A 21744-nucleotide genomic window follows, 5' to 3' on the forward strand; every position below is an offset into this window, starting at 1 on the left:
GAAAATTTTCAAATGCTTGATTGCATATTTTACTTGGTCATATTTGAAAATGTCTAGTATGTTGAGCATCTTCTATGAATGACACTTAGCCACAGGATTTTGATCGATGATTTCTTTAAGTTTTTTGAAACACGTGAATTTGTTTAGCAAAGGAATAAGAGTGCATGACAATTGCTTTGAAATCAACTTACAAGGATCTCGCCATGAATATGAAAGAACGATGAAGAAACTAGATTTTTATATGAAGAACACAACATGATTTTCCGTTATAAAGACGCTCTGCATTCATCTCGAGACCTCCAGTGCATTTCACTTCTTCTTGCAACATCTAATCTAAATAACATCCACTCTTCACGAGTTGCTCTCAGGTCGTGAGTCTTGGCTTTTAAACCTATACAGCAATTAGCATGCATAGTGCACACGTATTCTAACGTGGCTTTTGTGTCACAGAACCCACTAAAGTATGCTGCATCAAGAAACAATAGATTGAGCCCGATCTCGTTAAACTCTTTTAAGAACTTCATCTCGTTGAACACATCTTGATCATGTTTCCCAGGGTAGCGCTGGGTGGAGTTGAACCATAAATTGTACAGCTTGATTGTTCGCTGATTGGAACGAACAAATGTAAAACCTGTATTTGGTAAGTTTTTAACATCTGTAGCACCATAGTCGCATTTATCACAAGAGATTTGGAAATCTGCCTCACTTGAGAACCTTCTGAATGGACTTCGGAACCATAGCACATCTGCATCCTGCACAATATTATTTAAAATTTATAAAAATGTTATTATATGTAAATTTAAGGCAGCAGACTTTAATATACTAATTACAACCAAATTTAATATGCTAACCAGATGTTACAACTTGGCATTCTTGTACTAGCTGGATGTTGCAATTTGTATCTTGTAAATTATCGAAATATTTTGGAATCTGATTAAAGTTAATTATTTGATTTTACTTAATCATTAAATTCTAAGATATTCCTTAAATCTACAATTAACAATGGCAACTTATATAGAAGATCAAGAACATTATCATGCCCAAGAAAGTTGGGAATCCTTATATTGATTCTTATGTAAAATATCATGCCCCATGCCCCAGAATCCTTATACTGATTCTTATGTAACAATATCATACCCAGTAAAGATGGGTATTCTTATGTGCATTATAAATTCAGTAGCTGAATCTGTAATAGACACAAGTTCAGGTTATATCGACTTTTATGTTGATTGGAGATTCAGTACACTGTTATCCCAAACTGCAATAGACATAATAGTAAAACTGTACATATTTACTTATTATTTGTAAATAATAATAATCACTTTGCCCAACTTTCCTACCAGACATTACATAGATGGCAAAGATAATACTCCATACGAATGGGATGCACTGAATGAATTTATAATCAAGAAAGATACCCAAAATCACTAATCTCAATTTCCAATCCCAATTTTTTAGAGGAAGTAGCCTAAAGAGCAAATAAAATGCAGCAATTTCCCTCCTTGATTTTTGGAAGATGGATCAACCCTGATCATGGTTTCCAGGCATCTATCAGTATTTTGGTGAAGTCTAGTTGTTTTAAGATTTTATCTTCTTTACAATAATCAAATATATATTATCACATCCCCTAAGTCATGCCTCTAGTTATTCTTAGTTTTTATCTTTTTTATCATAATTAAGCTATAAGAAGTAATCATAATATATACTAGCACTCTCTCTAAGTCAGGGTTGGTGAACGCATCGGCTGTTGTTTAAGTGTATTACAAATTGTAGACCCAGAACAATCAGATTCTAAAATATTCATTCTAAAAATCAGATTCTAAAATATTCTAAAAATCTACACTCTATCTATCGATCAATCAATATCATACACCAACATTAAAATCCATTATACCTAATCCAACCCAATTATTATCAGCGTCTGTTAAGGGATGTAAAGTTGTAAACTAGAGAAGAAAACTTACAGTGAAGACGAAACTGAATCCATGCTCTACCACATCCTTCCATTATACCTAATCCAACCCAATTATTATCAGCGTCTGTTAAGGGATGTAAAGTTGTAAACTAGAGAAGAAAACTTACAGTGAAGACGAAACTGAATCCATGCTCTACCACATCCTTCAAGAATTCTATTTTTCTCCGAGTGATCTTCAAGTAATCCTCAGTCATGAAAGATTTCTCGTCTGTAAAATCAACCCCTTCTGTCCTTAAATCATAGCAATGGGGATGTATTTCCTTGCAGCGGTTGAAGGCCTTCTCATCTAACGCAACGATGAGGAGATAGTCCAGAAGGCCTTCTGTTCCCTCGCCAATGCGAAAGCTCTCCAGTAACAAGTCTATGAGGCCGTTGGGCTCCATCCATGCTTTGTTCGCTGCTGTCATGATCAGCGTTTTGTTGGGCATCGAAGCCTTGGCCAGAGCAATCTCCAGCTCGTCTGCATCACCGCCGAGCAGAGGGCGTTCCACTGGCTTCTGCACTCAAGCAAGCAAAACAACCTAGTGACTTGTTACAAAAATCTGACTAATGAATCTTTAGAAAATCAAAACCTACCTTACAAATTGGCATATAGATTGAAGCTCATGCTCATTCCCAGGATAAAAAATATAAAATCATTAATAGGCATCAATTTCATATCTGAACTTACCAAAGTAGTGTCAGTGTCTGATGCAGACCAAAAGTCTGCTGTGAAAATGGGTCCTGATCTTCTTACTTCTACATAAGAAAGTAGAAAAACAAGACAAAAACACAGAACAAGGGTTAGGTCTTTGATGGATTTCAGAGATTCCATTCTCAATTAAAATAGAAAACTCACAAACTTTTATTAATATATTTGCTCTGTTACATCACACTTATATAGGAAATATGTGCAACCAATTCCTAACCACACAAATTAATTCTTGTTCAACTGCTCACAACTAATTCAGTTCAACTGCTCATAACTAATTCTATTTCTACATTATTCTCACATCCTCCCTTAATCGAGAAATGGATTTTCTACCATACTTAACTGACTTCTAGAACTTGTACTTTGAACATCTGCTGTATTCTCTACATTGATTCTCTAGATTGATCTAGCTACTGCATTAACAGAGGGTAGTTGGAATTAATACCTTTCTACTACTCCCCCTTAATGCCAACTATATAACAAATATATACTATAGCACGATATACAAGAAACTATATTCTTAATCAGGACGACTTAAACTGTAACTTGCCTGCTGGTCTAAGTCTCAGCTAGGCTTACAACAAAACATTTCATTTTTGCCTTGTTATTAAAAGGTCCATGCTTGTTCCTTTTCCATTGCTGGTGCAGTTTCATCTTCACCTTTTTGGGTTTCCTTATGAAATTCCATTGCTCCTTACTTACATACTTAACGTCAACAACCTCTTTTGGATTGAGAGGCAATGCAAGATCTCGAACGAGGTAATTTAATTCATGTTCTCCCCACTTTCCATGAGGAACCAACGAAGGAGTCACCAAAATGCAGTCATCTTTGAACATGAGCGGCCTTCGAAGAACATCCATGGTAGTATCTTCCAATGTAGCAGTCATCTTGAAAGTAGATCCAATAAAACTTCTAACAACCGGGCAAGTTTTAATCTCAGTGATTTCTTCAACAGCGATCCTCAACAACATGAGTGATTTCTTCAGGGACATGATCTTCAACAACATGAAACTCTTTGTCAATGGACTCAAAAACATTGCTAATCCCAAATGGGTTCATGAGAAAATGATCATTAAAAAGATCATTGTCTAAAATAATAGACATATCAGTTAGCTTTATCACACTTCAAACAAAACGCCTTTTCTACTGCCTCTCTCTGCTCTCCTTGGCCCTCCGAGCTCCTTCAATTAGACGGTGGTCACTACCAGCACTCTCTTGAACAAGACCCACTTACACGATTTTTGCAACAAAACAAAGAAAACCGGGCCGACTGAAAAAGAATATGACCACGGTAAGCTTGCAAAAAAACACCAGCAAAGTTCTGGCAGCACCACAAATCGAAGAATCTGCACAAACACCAGCAAACGAAATCTCGACAGCTACAGCACCAGCAAAGTTCTGGACAGGGACTCCACGCAGCCCTACAGCACCAGCAAAGTTCTGGACGCACTCACACTAGACTTGGTGGTGTTCCGTTCACGTCGGGTTTACCACTAACACACACCAGCAAAGTTCTAGACAGACGGTTCTTCAGTCCACGCAGCAAGAGCTTCTTGATGGCTGCAACGGGCCGGTTCTATGGTGAGTTTTCTGTTTTAATTTGGTATCAGAGCTCAGGGTTTGAGCTGGGGTGAGAGCGCAGGTGAGGAAGGCCGAGTGGTGTTTCTTGTTTATGCCACCTGCGAAGCTGTGGAGTGTGTGCGGCTGATTCGAAGATTTCTTTTCTTCCTGGAGTGTGTGCGGCTGATTCGAACTTCCTGTCTTTGACGCGGTCCTAGAAAGGTCTCTCTCCTTTGCATCTGTTTATTCTAAAACGTGGAAATCTCAGCGATCCTAGAAATTTATGCGGGTGTTGGCTCTGATACCAAATTAAAACAGAAAACTCACAAACTTTTATTAATATATTTGCTCTGTTACATCACACTTATATAGGAAATATGTGCAACCAATTCCTAACCACACAAACTAATTCTTGTTCAACTACTCACAACTAATTCAGTTCAACTGCTCATAACTAATTCTATTTCTACATTATTCTCACATTCTCCACCTTCTGCACACCCGACTTATTGTGGGAAGAGCTTCTACTATCATATTTATATATGTCTAATGCTAGTTTCCATAAAACTTATGTTACATGGATGCATTAATGAATATTTTGCAAGAGGGATCATATTATATTTCCTGAGTTTGGTATTCGACCATGGTAGATGCACATGGTATTGTTGTGATCGTTCTAAGAAATGTCGAATCGACCTCTGCGCAATGTGAACACATTCACAATTATATTGATTGATGTAATTGCGTTAATTAGCTGATCAATTATAGTGGTTGATGTAATTGATGGGTCTTGTCATTAACTAATTGTGTTAATTAGTTGATCGATCTGGCCAAAAATTGAGTGGTTGATTTGGTCTTATGATGGTTTAATTAATCAAATTGACCATATAGTGATAGATAGGCCCGAAGCATGGTGCTACATTGAGCGATAGTTTAAATTGTGGTCCTAGACGTCTTCTACTTTTAGTATGGGGTAGTTCTACTTTTAGTATGGGGTAGGGTAAATTTCAAGTATGGGGTAGGGTAAATTTCAAGTAAAAATTTAAATGGTTAATACATAATGTTTAATATTTAAACATTATTTAATATGGGATTTAATTAAAAATTAATTTAATTATTATTATGGTAAATAAATAAAAATATAATAAATTAGAAGATATATAAATAAATAAAATATTTTTTTAGTAAATAAATAAAAATATAAATAAATTAGAGGTATGGTAATGAAATAAAACCTTTTTTTATATTTATTCCATAAATCGCTTTATATTTACAAAAGCTCAACAAAGAGCTTTTATTTAGGTGAAGTTTAGGGGCCAAATACCGTGGATCAAATTATTATTAATACCATGGGCCAAATACCATGGGTTAAATACCATATTTATAAAAGATGTATGGTAAATAAATAAATATAAAAAAGGTATAAAGAGGTATGGTAAATAAATAAGATATATCAAATATGATTAGAAATCAACATCTAATTATATTTGTGGTCTTTAGTGCGACTTTTTAGAAGTTTTTCAGCTGGAAATTTCTAATCTAATTTCTCTAAAATACGGTCTAATTTCTCCAAAATCTGGCAGCAATTCACTGAAATCACAAATTTGATGGGTAACCCCTACACAATAGAAGTGCCCTAGGGGTTTTGCAAGGTGTTGAATCCATATATACAGTAAAAAAAACTAGTTTAAATAACACAAATCAAAATTTCATCACAATTTTTTCCATCGGATAGGGACATCGAAAACTCCAAAAAGTCGCACTAAAGACAACTCTAGCAAGCTTATGGGCTAAATACCCTGGACACAATTATTTTTAATACCAATCAAAAAAACATTATTAACCCTAATATTAATCTTAAAAGATTAATATTATTATTATTATTATTAAATCTAATATTCCTATTAATATTATTAAATTTAATAACGTTGGATTATTACAATATTAAATTTGTTGTATATATATATATATATATATATATCTATATATAGAATGGAAGAACAAAAACATAGAGTGAGAGAGGTGGAGAGATAGAGGGAGTGATATATATATATATATATATATATATATATATATATATATATATATATATATATATATATATATATATATATATATATATATATATGGAATGGAAGAACAAAGACATAGAGTGAGAGAGGTGGAGAGATAGAGGGAGTGATAAGGGAGAGATAGAGGTAAACAAAAGAAAGGGGAGAGGACAAATGAAGAGAGAGATAGGGAGAGGAGTTGATCTGGATTTAAACAGGAACACAACAAATTACAGATATAACCACAAATATAGAGATGCAACAGAAATAACACTTCATTTCATTAATATCAAATACTCAAATATTCTTACAAATAGAATGGAAATAAAACTAGCTCAGGCAATGGTAGCTTATCTCTAAAAAGAGAGGTGGCGTCTACATGCCTCTTAACTGAGTCACAATGAGGCTTAAGGACCTTTTATTATTCAGCAATAAGAGAAAACCCTAAACAACCAAAACCCTAACTCAAGGGGATGTAACACCAAGAGCTTATGGGCCTAGTTGGGGTTAGTTGGGCAACCAAATTCCTTGGGTCATAACTTGGTCATATTATCTCTGTTTGACGTGTATGATACCTCATTGAAAATATCTCTCTGAGGACTACAACTACTGACCCAATTTCCTTATAATTTATCGGATTTCATTTTTCCAAAAAATGTCTTTTAGAGCCTCAAAATGGCTCCACAAGTTCAAATCCCGAAAAAATGTGAAAAATAGTAAAATATGCTACAATTAAAAAAAAAAAAAAACTGAAAGAACAATGGTGAAGGTCCAAGTGGAATAGGTGGGTGGCCACCAATATCCACCCGGATCAACCCCCCCTCCTTAAGAAGCAATGCTCTCCATTGTGTTGAGTTCCTCCATGAGAAGAGGAAACTTCTGTTGAACTTGGTCCCTAGTGAGCCATTTGTCTTGGTGTAGGAGTTGGCTGGCTTTGACAAATCAATACAATGGGATATTCTTCTAGTGAGTGTTCTTTATCTACATGTTCATGATTCGATCAGTTGCAGCTTATTCCATTCAGCCTAGATTTAACTATGTTGGTGTGAGTTGTTCTACAATGCCAGATGTGTTCAGTAATGGTGGAAAGTATGGTAGAAGGCAATCCACATTGAACACTAGGTGCAGGCCAAGGAATGGGGGAATGCTAAACTCAAAAGAATTATCTCCCACAACCTTGGTGATGGTGTATGACCCATATCGAAGTGGGTGAATCTTTGGGTGGGGCCCAGCGTTGCACTCCTTCTACAAATGTGGCCAAACTTTGTTGCACCACCTGAAACTTGTGTGGCACTCAATGCTGATCATTCCACTGCTTGTACTTAGCATTGGATTTGTTGAATATGTCATGGAATGCTTGGTGGATATGTTGAATGTACTCAATGAAGTTATTTTCCTTATCGACTTTGGACTAGACATGATCTGAATTTTCCTGAGTTGTTGCAAATGGTACGGCCACATCAATGGGACATAGTGGCTGGAATCCAAAGCCCTGTCGCCAATCAAGCCGTGGAGAGCCCGGTTATAGCTGTGCTAGACATAGGGGAGGCTCTCATCCCATGTGCGTGGATGCTTTGAGTTGTACATGTGTAGAATGTGTACGATCATTCTATTGATGATCTCTGTCTAGCCATCAGTTTGGGGATGGAAAGCTATGGAATTAGTGAGCTTGGTGTCTAGCATCGACCAAAGACTGGACCAAACTATACTGAGGAACCTATTGTCCAGATCTGAGATGATAGACTGTGGAATCCCAAAGTGTACCGACACTCGTTCATTCAAACAAGAGTTTAACAGTGGCTTCTATTGTGATATTCTTCTTGTAGGCTGCCATAATGGCCATCTTCAAAAAACTACAGATGACCACAAAATCATAGTTATTGTTATGCTTAGTAAAAGGAAGGCCCAACATGTAATCCATGGAGATGGATTCCCAAGGTCAACTATAGGCAAGTAGCAGAGTATAGGGACCTTTATTCTTGATAGTCAGTTTGGAAATGGTGCAGGAAGTGCAGGATCTGATGTACTTCCCAACATGTTGTCGAAGCTTCGACCAATAGAAATACTTCTGTAGTACTACCATTGTTTTCTCGACTGCGAAATGCCTAGCAGCCTGACTATAGTGTGCTTCCCAAATCATCTTGGCACGCTCACTTGAAGGAACACAAAGGTATCGTAGGTGGCATAACAGAGTAGCGTCGAGGTGAAAATATGAAACTTGTTGACCCTCCAAGAGCGTATGGTATGTGTAGCCAAATTTTGGATCGCTTTTTTAGAGAAGTGGCCAATCAGAAGTCTCATGCCTACAAGAGTTGAGCAAGGTGATTAACACCATTATCAATGATCGACTGAGGTAGTCTGCAACATTATTGGTGTTTCCCTTCTTGTACTTCAAATGGAACTATTACAGGTATGTAGGCCACTTCTTATGACAATCATTCTACAACTTCCCTTCCATCTATATGAACTGTAGGGGTCGATGGTATAAGTGGATGACCATTTCCATCCCCAAAATATAATGCTTCCATTGTTGGCAGGCTTGCAAAATGGAATACATCTCTGTGTCATAAGTAAGATACTTTTGGATTGTCTAAAAGTGTCTCACTGTGAATGCAACTAGATGCCCCTGTTGAATAAGGACTTCCCCAATAACATAGTTAGAGGCATCTGTCTCGATCTCAAATGGTTGTTGCAAGTCTGGTAATGTGAGCACTCGTGCAGAGTAGATGTGATGTTTCATCTTTGCGAATGCCTTCTATTGAGATTAAGACCACAAGAATTTTTCTTTCTCTCCTCCCTTGGTGAGTTGATTCAAGGGCCAAGTAATATCAAAGAACCCCAACATGAACCTGCGGTAGAAATTGGCGAAACACAAAATGTTGCAGAGCTCTGTTAGAGTGGTTGGGGCTAGCCAATCTCATATGACTTCGATCTTGGATGGATCCACATGCACCCCCCGTTCATCAATATTGTATCCCAGATAATGTACCTGGGTCATGCCAAAAGTGTAGTTCTCCAAATTGGAACACAACTTGTGTTGCCGCAGTGTTTGGAGAACCTGTCGGATGTGGTGGAGGTGTTCTTCCCAACTCTAGTTGAAGATCAGGATTTCATTGAAGTATACTACTACAAATGAGTTTGTGAATGGCTGCAAAATGTCATCCATCATCCCCGTGAAGGTTGCAGGAGCATTCATAAACACAAAAGGCATAACCAATCATTCAAAAAGGCCCTCCTTGGCTTTGAAGGTAGTCTTCCACACATCAAAGCATTTGATTGGTACCTGGTAATATCTAGACTTCAAGTCGATCTTGCTGAAATATTTCCCCCCCTTCAGTTGGTCCAGAAGGTCACAATCCGTGGTATCGAGTACCTTTTATAGACAATGATCTTGTTCAGTGTCCGATAGTCAATATAGAGTCTCCAAGTCACATCCTTCTTCTCTACCAACATGATCGAGCTCCCACAAGGCGATAAACTTCACCGGATGTGACCTTTTTGCAATAGCTCCTAAATATGCCTCTTCATTTCATCGTTCTCTAGAATGGAGCGTTCATTTTATCATAATTAGGCTATAATATGTAATCATAATATATTCTAGCACTCTCTCTAAGTCATGGTTGGTGAACGCATCTGTGGTTGTTTAAGTGTATTAAAAATTGTATACTGATATAAGACGAGCATAAGAACCACAAACAATCAGACTCTAAAATATTCTAAAAATATACACTCTATCAATCAATAAATATCATACACCAACATTAAAATCCATTATAACCTAATCCAACCCAATTATTATTAGCATCTGCTAAGGGATGTAAAGTTTTAAACTTGAGAAGTAAAATTATAGTGAAGACGAAACTGAATCCATGCTCTACCACATCCTTCAAGAATTCTATTTTTCTCTGAGTGATCTTCAAGTAATCTTCAGTCATGAAAGATTTATCGCCTGAAAAATCAACCCCTTCTGTCCTTAAATCATAGCAATGGGGATGTATTTCCTTGCAGTGGTTGAAGGCCTTCTCATCTAACGCGACGATGAGGAGATAGTCCAGAAGACCTTCTATTCCCTCGCCAATGAGAAAGCTCTCCACTAACAAGTCTATGAGGTCGTTGGGCTCCATCCATGCTTTGTTTGCTGTTATCATGATCAGCATTTTGTTTGGCATCGAAGCCTTCGCCAGAGAAATCTCCAGCTTGTCTGCATCACTACTAAGTAGAGGGCGTTCCACTGGCTTCTGCACTCAAGCAAGCAAAACAACCTAGTGACTTGTTACAAAAATCTGACTAATGAATCTTTAGAAAATTAAAATCTATGTTACAAATTGGCATATAGATTGAAGGTCATGCTCATTCCCAAGATAAAAAAATATAAAATCATTAATAGGCATCAATTTCATATCTGAAATTACCAAAGTAGTGTTAGTGTCTGATGCAGACCAAAAGTCTACTATGAAAATGGGTCCTGATCTTCTTACTTCTACATAAGAAAGTAGAAAAACAAGACATAAACATAGAACAAGGGTTAGGTGTCTGATGGATTTCAGAAATTCCATTCTCCACCTTCTGCACACCCAACTTAGTGTAGGAAGAGCTTCTATTATCATGTTTATATATTTCTAATGCTAGTTTCCATAAAACTTACGTTACATGGATGCATTAATGAATATTTTGCAAGAGGGATCATATTAAATTTCCTGAGTTTGGTATTCGACCATGGTAAATGCACATGGTGTTGTTGTGATCGGTCTAAGCAATGTCGAATCGACCTCTGCATAATGTGAACACATTCACAATTACGGTGATTGATGTAATGGATGGATCTGGTCATTAATTAATTGTGTTAACTAGTGGATCAATCTAGCCAAAATTGAGTTGTTGATTTGGTCTTATGATGGTTTAATTAATCAAATTGACCCTATAGTGATAGATAGGCCCGAAGCACGATGCTACTGTGAGTGATCCAAAAATGCACCCTGAATAAACCTCTAAGTATAAAACACTTCATATAAGAGGTAAAAGGTGCCAAATGGCACAAATCCTTTGTAAATTAGAGGAAAATGAAAGTCGTGGGCTGCTCTTGGAAATAGCCCCATTGTAGAGATCTTTTTCTTCTAAATCTACTACAACTTGAATGGGCTAAAATGGACTTAGGATGCAGAAGTTATCGAATGCAGAAGATGCCAAGTTTCTTTGGAAAAAGAGGCAAATCTTTAAAAAAATGGCCTAAAAGGCTTTATGAAGAAAATCACATCGGACTAGGGCAAAAGAGCAGATTAAGTGGAAAAGGAAAGCCACCCCCGATCATCGATCCCCGAAATATCAGGTCGGAGGAAGGCACATGTTATATAACATAGGGATCAGGCTGAGCGATATGTTGATCACCGATATCATTGAATCGCAATCGGTGATGCCAAAAGGTAAAGGTGGGACCCCATGTCGTGTGATATGTTGATTTCTGATATCGATGGATCGCAATCGGTGTCGTCATCAGTCATGCCATATTGGAACCCTGGGCCCATGCAATACGCGGCTTCGATATCGCAATATTGTGTGGAGGTCATGCAACAGAGTGGGCCACATATATGCGCTGATTCAATGCGACAAACTCGAAAGGGTTTTCTAAACGCCACTGCATAAACATTTCAAATTCGACTAAAGCCATTATTATGGGATTTTTATGATGTTTTAATGTGTTTTAAATATAAAAGGAAATCCACGAAATAAGCAGGATTTCGAGAGGACCCAAAGGCAGTAAGTGGTTTTGGCCCAGCTCCGCCTGAGCCCATACATTGGTTGCCACATGTATAGGCTGAGGAGAGAGAAAACCACCCTTATTAGGTGGTTAACTCCTGTACAAAAGGGCCACCTGAAATGGAGCCACAGCCGATGGCTCAGGATCTCACAGATCAATGGTGGAGATGTGATACTATGCCTAATGGCAGAACTGAGAGGGTTATAGGGGTGATTTGATGGATTTTTAGGTCCCAAAATCATGCCCGATAATGCATTTTTTGGGAATTCTCTATGGAATGGGATTTTCCCAATTCTCGGGTTCTTGTCAGAGAAACGGCCATGGTCACTTCATAACAACTCCTGATCATTGATGCACGCTACAGGTGGGCGTTTTTGACAAACAATGATGCATTTGAAACCACAGAGCCACAAAGCCAAATGGCAGTCAAACAGACAAGGCGCAGGGAAGCCAAAGAGCCACAGAAGGATGATTGCACATAGAGAAATGACTGGGGTATCCAAAACGCCAGAAGCTCAACCCAAAGGAGGTAGAGAGCTCAATTGAGAGCAAGTTGAATGCTAAAATTAGTTGCAGATCTGAGAGAGTAGAGAGAGCCAAAGAGCTACTGCGTAGAGCAGTTGAGGGAGCCTTTGGGGTCACTTGAAGTTCAAGTGAAAAGCCATAGAGCTGAAGGTTGCAGAGGGCCAAGAAGATAGAGCCGAAGAGCTAGAGCCAAAGCCATAGTTGAAGAGCCAGAGCCATAGTCAAGAGCCAGAGTCAAGAGCTAGAGCCAGAGCCGAAGAGCCAGAGCGAGAGTCGAGAGCCAGAAAGCCGAGAGCTTCAAGAGCCAGGAATAAAATGGTGTCTAAACCCATCATTTCTATATAAAAAAATGAGTTGAGCCAAGAGCTTGTACAAAGGACTTTGTCATAATCCCAGAGAGTCTAGTTGAGTTGACTAGAGCTCACGGAGACATAGCCCAAGAGCTTTGGGTGAAATCTAAATTAATATTGTTGTTCTATATTTGTTTTTACTGCTGCATTATTTACTGTTATATGTATTTATATATCAGTTCAACCACATTTACATATCAACAGAAACAACAGATTTTAAAGTATATAATTAGTTTAAATCAAATACCGACATACACCTGGTGAGCACCAGTATTGTAGCAATAATGTTGCAACTCCTGGGCTGCCTACTTTACTCTTATCAACCAGGTAGTTCGTAACAAACTTGGAAGCATCAGTGTTGTATGCACAAGTACTAGTTCTTACTGCAAGTTGTCACTTGGTCAGCCAACGCAAGATCACTAGGAGCTCAAGCCAACTTCTATGGATTCTAGAAGAAGCTCTATATGTGAGGAAAGGAAAGAAAGATAGATGCTATTCTAACTGCAAAGAGGAGAAAGACTGAAATGTAAAGCAAACCTAGTAAACCCTAATTAACCAACTAATTCTACTTTTGCAAAAAGAACTTATGAAAACCATGAAAGGAATACCATTACCTACTCAAGGAAGTAAAAAACATCTAACTATGCTATTTCTAAAAGTAAATAAGCAAAAAAACATATTTTTGGATTTTTATGTATTTTTATGTGAATTTGACATGCATGTAATTTATTGTGTGAGTGTAGCAGTGAATAGATGGCGTTGGAGGGCGGTTTTGGCACTTGAGAGGATGTAGGATGGTGTGGATGGGCCCTAAGAGGTCTCAGGTAGCCTTCTAGAGGCTTTTCCCACACTTGGCCTTCAAAAGAAAGCCTATAGGAAATTCTACAGGAGGACACAGGAAATCTACACAAGGAAAACAACGTTCTACAGGAGGCCTATAGGAGGAGGCTGAGAGAAGTTTTCATTGTTTTGAGGGCGTGATAGGGGATGAAAAAGGTGGATCAATGTTGGAATGAGGTGTTAGGGCACCTATGGTCTACCATCAACCACCAGGAGAGAGAAAGAGGATTGGATCTGCTCAAGGAGAGAGGAAAACGTTCTATGGAAAATGCAGGAAACTAAGGCAGAATTGAGGTGAGACTTTGGCGACCTGTAGGGCATGGATGAGATGGAGGATGGGATGGCTGATAGGTTGTACTTATACTAGAAGAGAACTACTACAAAGGGACTGACAGTCAACCAATAAGATCAAACAAGCAATGAAATGAGTGCATCTAGGAAAACAGAGTTTTGCATCAAACTAGTCTAAACTATGATCTATGAAAGGAAATGCCATGAAATACTATAGGAAAGGAAATTGTGAAAGAAGACTATTGCAAATCAGGAAGTGAGCATGATGAAGAAGATCTAAAGAAAAGAAAAGTTGGACTATTAACCTACTAAAAAGCTGCAAACACTACAAGTCCTATGAAGGAGGAAAAACTGTGTTTTTTGGGTAGCAAGAGGGTATTTTCTCAAATCATGGTCCCAAAGGGAGGAAGAGAGGCCAAGGAACTATCGCTAGCCTTTTGAATCTTTCCTTTATCACTACTTAACCTGCTATAGAAAGCACAAATGGAAGCAAACTATTGAATCATCAAAAGAAACCTATTTCTAACCATAAAAGAAATACATCTAACAGCAAACTGATCTACCAATTGAAACAAAGCATAAAGATACAAGTAAAGAGGATCTTGGCTACTTGGATTGGGCCCTAACCCAAGAGCTTTAGCCCTTTGAGGTAACTCAGTCCTAACTCAAAAAGGATTCCATCTTTATTTCCAAAACAATAGCAACATTACATGAAACTGTCACAAAATAATAAGCTCAAAGTTGAGCAGAGTTTACATAAGAAAAAATCCAACAAAAATCTGACCCTAGTGAGGCCCTAGGCCTCTCTACTTATAAAAATTAAGCTACCAACAACTTCCTTAAAATTAGGGAGGCTTGGCTCCCAAAACTCGAGATAATCATCAGTCATCCTTCACTTGCTCGTCTGCCTCCTAGTGCATGATTTGGCTGCTTGTACTCCGAGTTGAATGAAGGGGAATTCAAAGTGCGGATTAATAAATGAGGGGGATTCCCTCCTATAAGTCCTCTACTCTGCCCACTTTGAGTTATTGCTGCCATTTGTCCACTGGATCCTTGACTTTGACTTCGAAAATCATCGATAATCTACATTAAGTACACATTAGACCACATGGCACAATAACTAACTCAACTCACTCTATAAGCATAAATATAATTGGAAAATCATGTAATAAGCTAAGAGAATGGTTGGTTTGCTACGTTAGGAGGTAAAATGAGCCCATATAGTTACCCATTTATGAGGCTCATCATCACCCCCCTACTTAATGTGTTGGTCATCCTCTGAGCAACTTAGTCCATCTCCTCATCTTTTATGGCCTCGGTGGCCTCCCTAGCATCCCAAGCTTCTGATGTGATATGCTATTCCTTGTCATAGAATCATGCCTTCCAGTCTATCTCTTCCCACTGCTCCTACTCTTCTTCTTCTCTTCTGCCTTTCAGCATGCCTAGCAACAATGGGGGACTCAGTTTGAGGCCAATCCAGTTGACCTTCAGCCTCTGCATGGAGCGCTTGTACATTGGCACTCTCCTTAATGCCTCCTTCATCCTCATGGGGGAATGATATTCCCTGATCTACAGACTGTGTGGTAAGGTGTTCCATCTCCTCATGCATGCATGCACACAGTCATCCCCAAGTAGCCTTTGCATATCCTCAAAGTGTGCAATGGCTTGTGCCTGATCACTTATATATCTAGGGGCAATCTGAGGATTATTGGCAAGCAAGTTGTGTGGGTTGATGAGTTCCATGGGATCTGATGTCTCAACTCTTATCATTAATGGCTCATTCTGCTCTTTTATCATCAATCTTCTTAGTTCTGCTGCCTCAACTCTTCATGTTTCATCCATGAGGCCATGGCCATTAGTTGCATGTCCCCTAGCCTGGCATTGGGGTCCCACACATTCATGTTTGTGAGGGCCATGTTATGTAGGTAGAATTTTTCCATCTTTGCCTTATCCTCTAATGTACTTTGGTCACGCAGATCCATAAACTTCCTGTAATCTTGGAAGTGCATTGTGCCTCTTTGTACCAAAGTATTTATCTGAAATTGTAACCATTGTTCATTGAGATATAGGCCATAGTATTTTGCTAGTTTCCTACATTGCAATGCCTCCATGGATAAGTTGGCCATGCATGCCAGCTGAGTCTCCTTCTCTTGTAGCTGCCTCCTAACAATTAATTTACAGTTTCAAGGTGGCTTCTTGTAATTGCTTCCTTGTGTATGATAGCACTCAACTCTCTGCCCATTTATCTGAGTTTGTTTTCCATATGGCCAACATCCCTAACTCCTTTGGATTTTGCTATTTGCATCCACATATGTGTTCTTATTCTCTCTTTCTCTAATTCAAAGAATAGTGGAATTGCAAAATTTTGTGGGATTATCCTTCCTCCCTCAAGCAGATTGTAATAGGAAGCCAAACTAGGCTGGGGAGCAGGTTCTTGTATCTTTGGTTCTTCCTCCTTCACCTTTGGCTATTCTTCTATCCTTTTCTCACGCTGTTCGGTCTCCTGTAGTTTTGACAGTGTCTTCTGTAGAACTATCTAAACCTCCTGTAGGATTGTCATTGGGTCCTGTAGTATTACCTTTTCTTTCCATGTGGAAGATATAGGAGTCTCCCTTTCATATGTGATAGGTGTCTTGGAAGGGGATTCTTTCCCCTTGGTAGAGAGTGAATCTTCAATTGTAATGGGCACTTTTAAAGAGGAGTGAGGTTTTCTTGTTCTAAATCTTGTGCTTTTCCTAGCCCTGAAATACATGGAGTCCTGCCTTTTCTTCTTTTACTTTGGCTTGATTGATGTACTGAGAGCAGCAAGGGCAGTTGCTGCCTCCCTTTCCAGAGTCTCAGGGGAGCCTTCTCCTTGTTCTACCTTTTCTTCCTCTTTTTCTCCTCCTTCTGTCTCTTTATCTGTCTTTGTTTGCTCTGTTTCTTCCTACTCTGTTTCTTTATTTTTCTCCCCCTCTATTTCAATTCCTTCCTCTTTTCTTCCTTGTTATGCTAAGTCACCAGTGGCTTCACCTTTTCCCCCTTGTTGCTCTTCCTCTTCATTGCCAATAGGACAGACACCATAGGTTAGGACCTCTATGTCATCCTCAATTGTCATGTTTCAAAAGACTTCCCATGCTATAGGGAGTGTAAATGTATGGAGGACTTCTTCCACTAGGATTTTGATTAACCAATGGTGAGCTAGATACTATGAATTCCCTGCTTGAACCTTAGTGTTGGAGTCAATGAGGGACTACAAAAGGAAGTAGGGGATGCTAAGCCTCTGAGGTACTGGAGTGTCCATGCCATACCTTAATTCATGTAGGATTCTAAAGTGATAACCATAGACAATTTTGTACCTCCCCTCACAGGAAATGTATTTGATTATTTGATAGCTAACCTCATCCTAAGGGTATGGTATGCTAGCCCTTCTAGTTCCATTTTAATCCTCTACAAGGGTTTCATTATTTTTTCTTGGCAGCATGGTCAATTGGTTTCTCATCCTTACTCCAAGGCAGCCCAAGAGGAAGGGTAGTGACCCTACTGATAAATACAAGGGTTATCTCCATGGAAAGGCCTCTAAAGGTGACAGTGGCATGTGTTCTTGAGTGAGGGACCAAAGAGTGGGCAAATTCTTGGGAAATCTCCTCATCAAATCCTCAGAATTTTTCAAAAACGTTTATCCAATTTGCTCTTGTGAATATATCCACTGCTTGGGGATGTGCATGGAGCCTCATGGAGTTAGTGGGCTCCTCTTTCATAAACCCTCCTGTCATTTTGTTTATACTCTTTTGGGAAACCAAATGTGGAGATGGAGACAACAACTTTTGGAAAAAAACAGAGAAACAAAGGAGACTGTGTTTTTTTTAAATAAACAAATTTTTTTTTGATGTATTTTCTCCTCTCCTAAAGGCTTTATTTCCTCCTCAATTTTTAACCACTTCTTGCATATATTGATATTAAATGGGGACATGCATGGAACCTATCTCCTCATATCGAAAATCGTGCTAAAACTCGTGTTTTCTCCCTTCGAAAACAACTCACTACCCCTCCTGTAGAAGCCTGCTGTCCCTCCTGTAGAATTCCTGTAGGTGCTCCTATAGAACCTGTAGGTGCTGCTGTAGAAAACGCCAAGAGAAAGAATATTGGAGAGATCAATGGAGGACGATGGTTACGAGGTTGTGGGGGCACAAGGAGACTGTTGTAGCTGAGTTACGACGAGAGAATGAAGGAAGAGGTGGTGAGAATGCTCGGGGAGGAGTACTTATTACCCTTTATGGATATTTCTGGTGATGGGGGGTGCGTTGGCAAAGCATACGTTGGCCATAGTTGGACTGTTGGTCCCCACCTTCCTTTTCATCATGGCCCCTCCTCATAATCATCCCTCATGATTGCATCGCAGTTCACACCTCCTCCACTACATATCCTTGACATCTTTCTTGGGTTGGCTGTGTGCACGTGCGGGTGACATCTCAGATGAGTGGAGTCAACTAGATGAAGGTGGCAAAGTTAACCGGCCACCTTTCCCTCGTTCAACCTCAACCATGTCATTGCTTTTGCATGACTTCTAATTACATAAATGCAAATAGAGGAGAGGGTTAGTTACTTACTTGTGATCTGAATGTATTTGTTGTGAGCTACTGTGGCTCTCTCTCTGTTGCATGCCTTTATTTCTTTTTATGCATGTTGTCTACTTGTTAATGTGTGGTTGTGTTTTGTGTAGGTTCTTCTCTGGCTAGGTCTGAGCTTCAGGTGCCTTCTTCAACCTTTAGGTGTGCATTCTTCTGCTGTTGGTGCTGGGTTTTGATGGGATCAACTGCGACAGGAATTCCTACAAGAGCTCCTGTAGTTGTTTCTCCCCTTGAAACTTCATCTTCTTTCTGTGCTTGGGGCATTGAGGATGATGCTAGAGGTGTAGATAGAGATGGAGAGGTAGTAGGTAGGCCTCAAGTGAGGTGCATGGTGTTGCTTCCTCTCTTATTTTTTGTTTTTTTCTTTTCCTGAGAAACTGTTTTTTCTGTGTTTTTCTTGGACAGGAAGAAGAATGATGCTTGGGGTGTGATGTAGGCTTCAAAATGATGGCAAGGAGGTTTGAAGACTATAGGAGGGTTTATGGGTTCTTCATGAAGCTTCCCTGACCCTCGAACTACCTTCTATATTCATTTCTGGCTCTTTGTAATTCCTACAGGAGCCTCCTGTAGAAAACACAGAGCCTCTTGTAGAAAACACAATTTTTGAAAAAGAAGCATAGTGGGGTGAAATAAATGCCAAAAATGACGGATTAAAGTGTGGAGAAGGTAGGATAGGTGCTGGTGTGGAGGTCAGGGTTCCCTTGGCACCTTCTTCTGCTTCCTGTAGTTCTCCTGCAAACCTACAATGCAAATGAAAATTCATTTTTCTTTTTTCGCTTTTTTTTCTCTTTTTTTTTCTTAAACAACTAAGGCACCTCAGGGAGGTTTTCACCCTAATTGTCTACCCTGGGCACCTCCAAGGGCGTTTTTCACCCATGGATCTTATTCTTTTTCTCTTTTTTGACATCACTAGGCCACCGTAGAAGAGGTTTTCAACCCAATGATAGGACTCAAGCGCCTCATGGAGGTTTTCACTTAAGTCCTTATTTTTTTATTTCTTTTTTTATTTTTCTTCAGTGAGTGGGTGAAGTGGAGGCTAAGACATGCCCGACTACCATCATTGTCTTATCCAAATATTCAATGAAATCTTGCTTGGAGAGGGGTTTCTTGTAGAATTTCAACCAATGTCCATTTACAAGCATGGGGATGGCTTCATCATCAATGGTTCTAATCAAAACTGAACCATTGTCATTGAAATATTTGTATCTTGAATCGTAGAGTAGTGCCCAATATCCATCTTGGAATTGCTTCTCCTTGATATTTTTGGCATGCCATATCTTTCTCTGAAGTTGAACTACCTCTATATGGAGAAGGGCCTGCAATTTGTGTTCATCCAATCCATTGAGCTGAAGTAATCTTTCTTTTTATGCATGGCTAAGGTCTAGTTCCAGCTGAGCTGCCATCCTCATTGTATTGAATTCAAATTATATTGACAGCAGAGCCTTATTCCCATAGACTAGTTCATAGGTTGTGAACCCTATGGTGGTCTTCCATGTTGTGTTGTAGGCCCAAGTGGCCTCAAATAATCTATCTGCCCAGTCTTTTCTGCTGCTACTCACTACCTTGGTCAGGATCCCTTGCAATGCTCTGTTAGTGACCTCTAGCTACCCATTGGCTTGTGGATGGTAAGGGGTGGAAGTCCTATGCTTGATTCTATGATGTGTGAGTAGGTCTTCAATCAAATTGGAAGTGAACTGACTTCCTTGATCTGTGACCAACTCTCTTGGATACCCGAACTTGTAGAATATGTTTTCTCTCAAAAACTCAGTTACTTTTTCCTTTGTCGTTGCTTTGATTGCTTTTGTTTCTGCCCACTTTGTCGAGTAACTGGTGCACACAATGATGTATTTTTTCTGCTTTGAAGGAGGGCTGATAGGACCCGCAAAGGCCATGCCCCACTTCTCAAATGGCTCAAAGGTCACTTGAGGTTGCATGGGCATCACATCCTTTGGAGTAGGTTTCTCCATGCTCTGACACCCATCACACTGGCTAGTATATCTTCTCACATCCTGAGGAAGAGTGGGCCACTAGTAGCCTGCTTGCAATATTTTGAAGGCAGTTCTTTTTGCTGAAAAATGACCTCTACAAGGCCTGTCATGACAGGTCAGGAGGATGTCAAAGAATTCCTCCTCCCTGACACATCTTCTCAAGATCTGATCTGGGCCGATTTTGAAGATATTTCCCCCAATACAGGTGAAGGGGTGCTTTTCCTTACTATCTTGCTCTTCTCTTTTGATGACAGGTGTTGTGGGAACTGTGCTGAAACCAAGTAGTTTGCTATATCAACAAACCATGGAGAGAGTATTGAGATAGAAAACAAATGTTCGTCTGGCATTTGGTCATCCACCATTCCTTCTTCACTTGCAGGAAAATTTACTCTAGACAAAAATTCAGCAACAACATTTTCTTTACCAGGCTTATCAATAATGGTCGAATCAAACTATTATATTAAAAGCAACCATCTATTAATACTATCATTCACATTTGGTTTGTTCATTAAATATCTAATTGCAGCATGATCAATGTGCACAAAGGTTTGATAGCCTATGATATAATGTCTGAATTTGTTTAAGGAATGTATGACAGCTAGGAGTTCCTTCTAGGTCACTGTATAGTTTAACTCCACCTTTGAAAAGTTTTTGCTTATAAAGTATATGACATAAGGTAACTTTTCAACAATTTGTCCTAAGGCTGCTCTTATTGCTTTGTTCGAGGCATCTGTGTGAATTTCGAAAGGTAGGGCCCAGTTTGGGCCTTGGAGAACTGGGGTAGTCACTAACTTGCTCTTCAAGGTATCTAAGGCTTCTTGACAATTTTTTGACCATATGAACTCAACATCTTTGCCTAAGAGGCAAAACAAAGGAGAGGCTAGCTTGCTGAAATATTTGATGAATCTTCTGTAATATCCAACTAAGCCTAGGAAACTTCTGACATCTCTCACCTTCTGAGGAGGTGGGACCCTTTGGATGATGGCAATTTTGTTGGGGTCCACCTGCAGTCCTTGTCGAGATATTGCATGACCTAACACGGTCCCTTCAGTCGTAAAAAATTCACATTTTTCTGGACCGAGGGATAGGTTCATCTCAATACACTTT

At 39.1% G+C, this 21744-nt stretch overlaps 1 protein-coding gene across 1 annotated transcript in view; it reads right to left on the reverse strand.

Moving 5' to 3' along the window:
- Positions 1–266: 266 nt before the first annotated feature.
- Positions 267–21744, reverse strand: part of LOC149199223 (uncharacterized protein At4g15970-like) — a 64363-nt gene continuing 42885 nt past the window's right edge. The window contains exons 2-4 of the mRNA XM_089400493.1: positions 2646–2713; positions 2083–2472; positions 267–752 (exon numbers count right to left, since the gene is read on the reverse strand). Coding sequence (XP_089256619.1) covers positions 267–752; positions 2083–2472; positions 2646–2713 — 944 coding nt within the window. The remainder of the gene's footprint in view (positions 753–2082; positions 2473–2645; positions 2714–21744) is intronic.

This window comes from Pinus tabuliformis, chromosome 2_1, assembly GCF_031772625.1.
Source record: "Pinus tabuliformis cultivar Carrire ecotype Pingquan chromosome 2_1, CPIR1, whole genome shotgun sequence".
Classification (NCBI taxonomy): Eukaryota; Viridiplantae; Streptophyta; class Pinopsida; order Pinales; family Pinaceae; genus Pinus; species Pinus tabuliformis.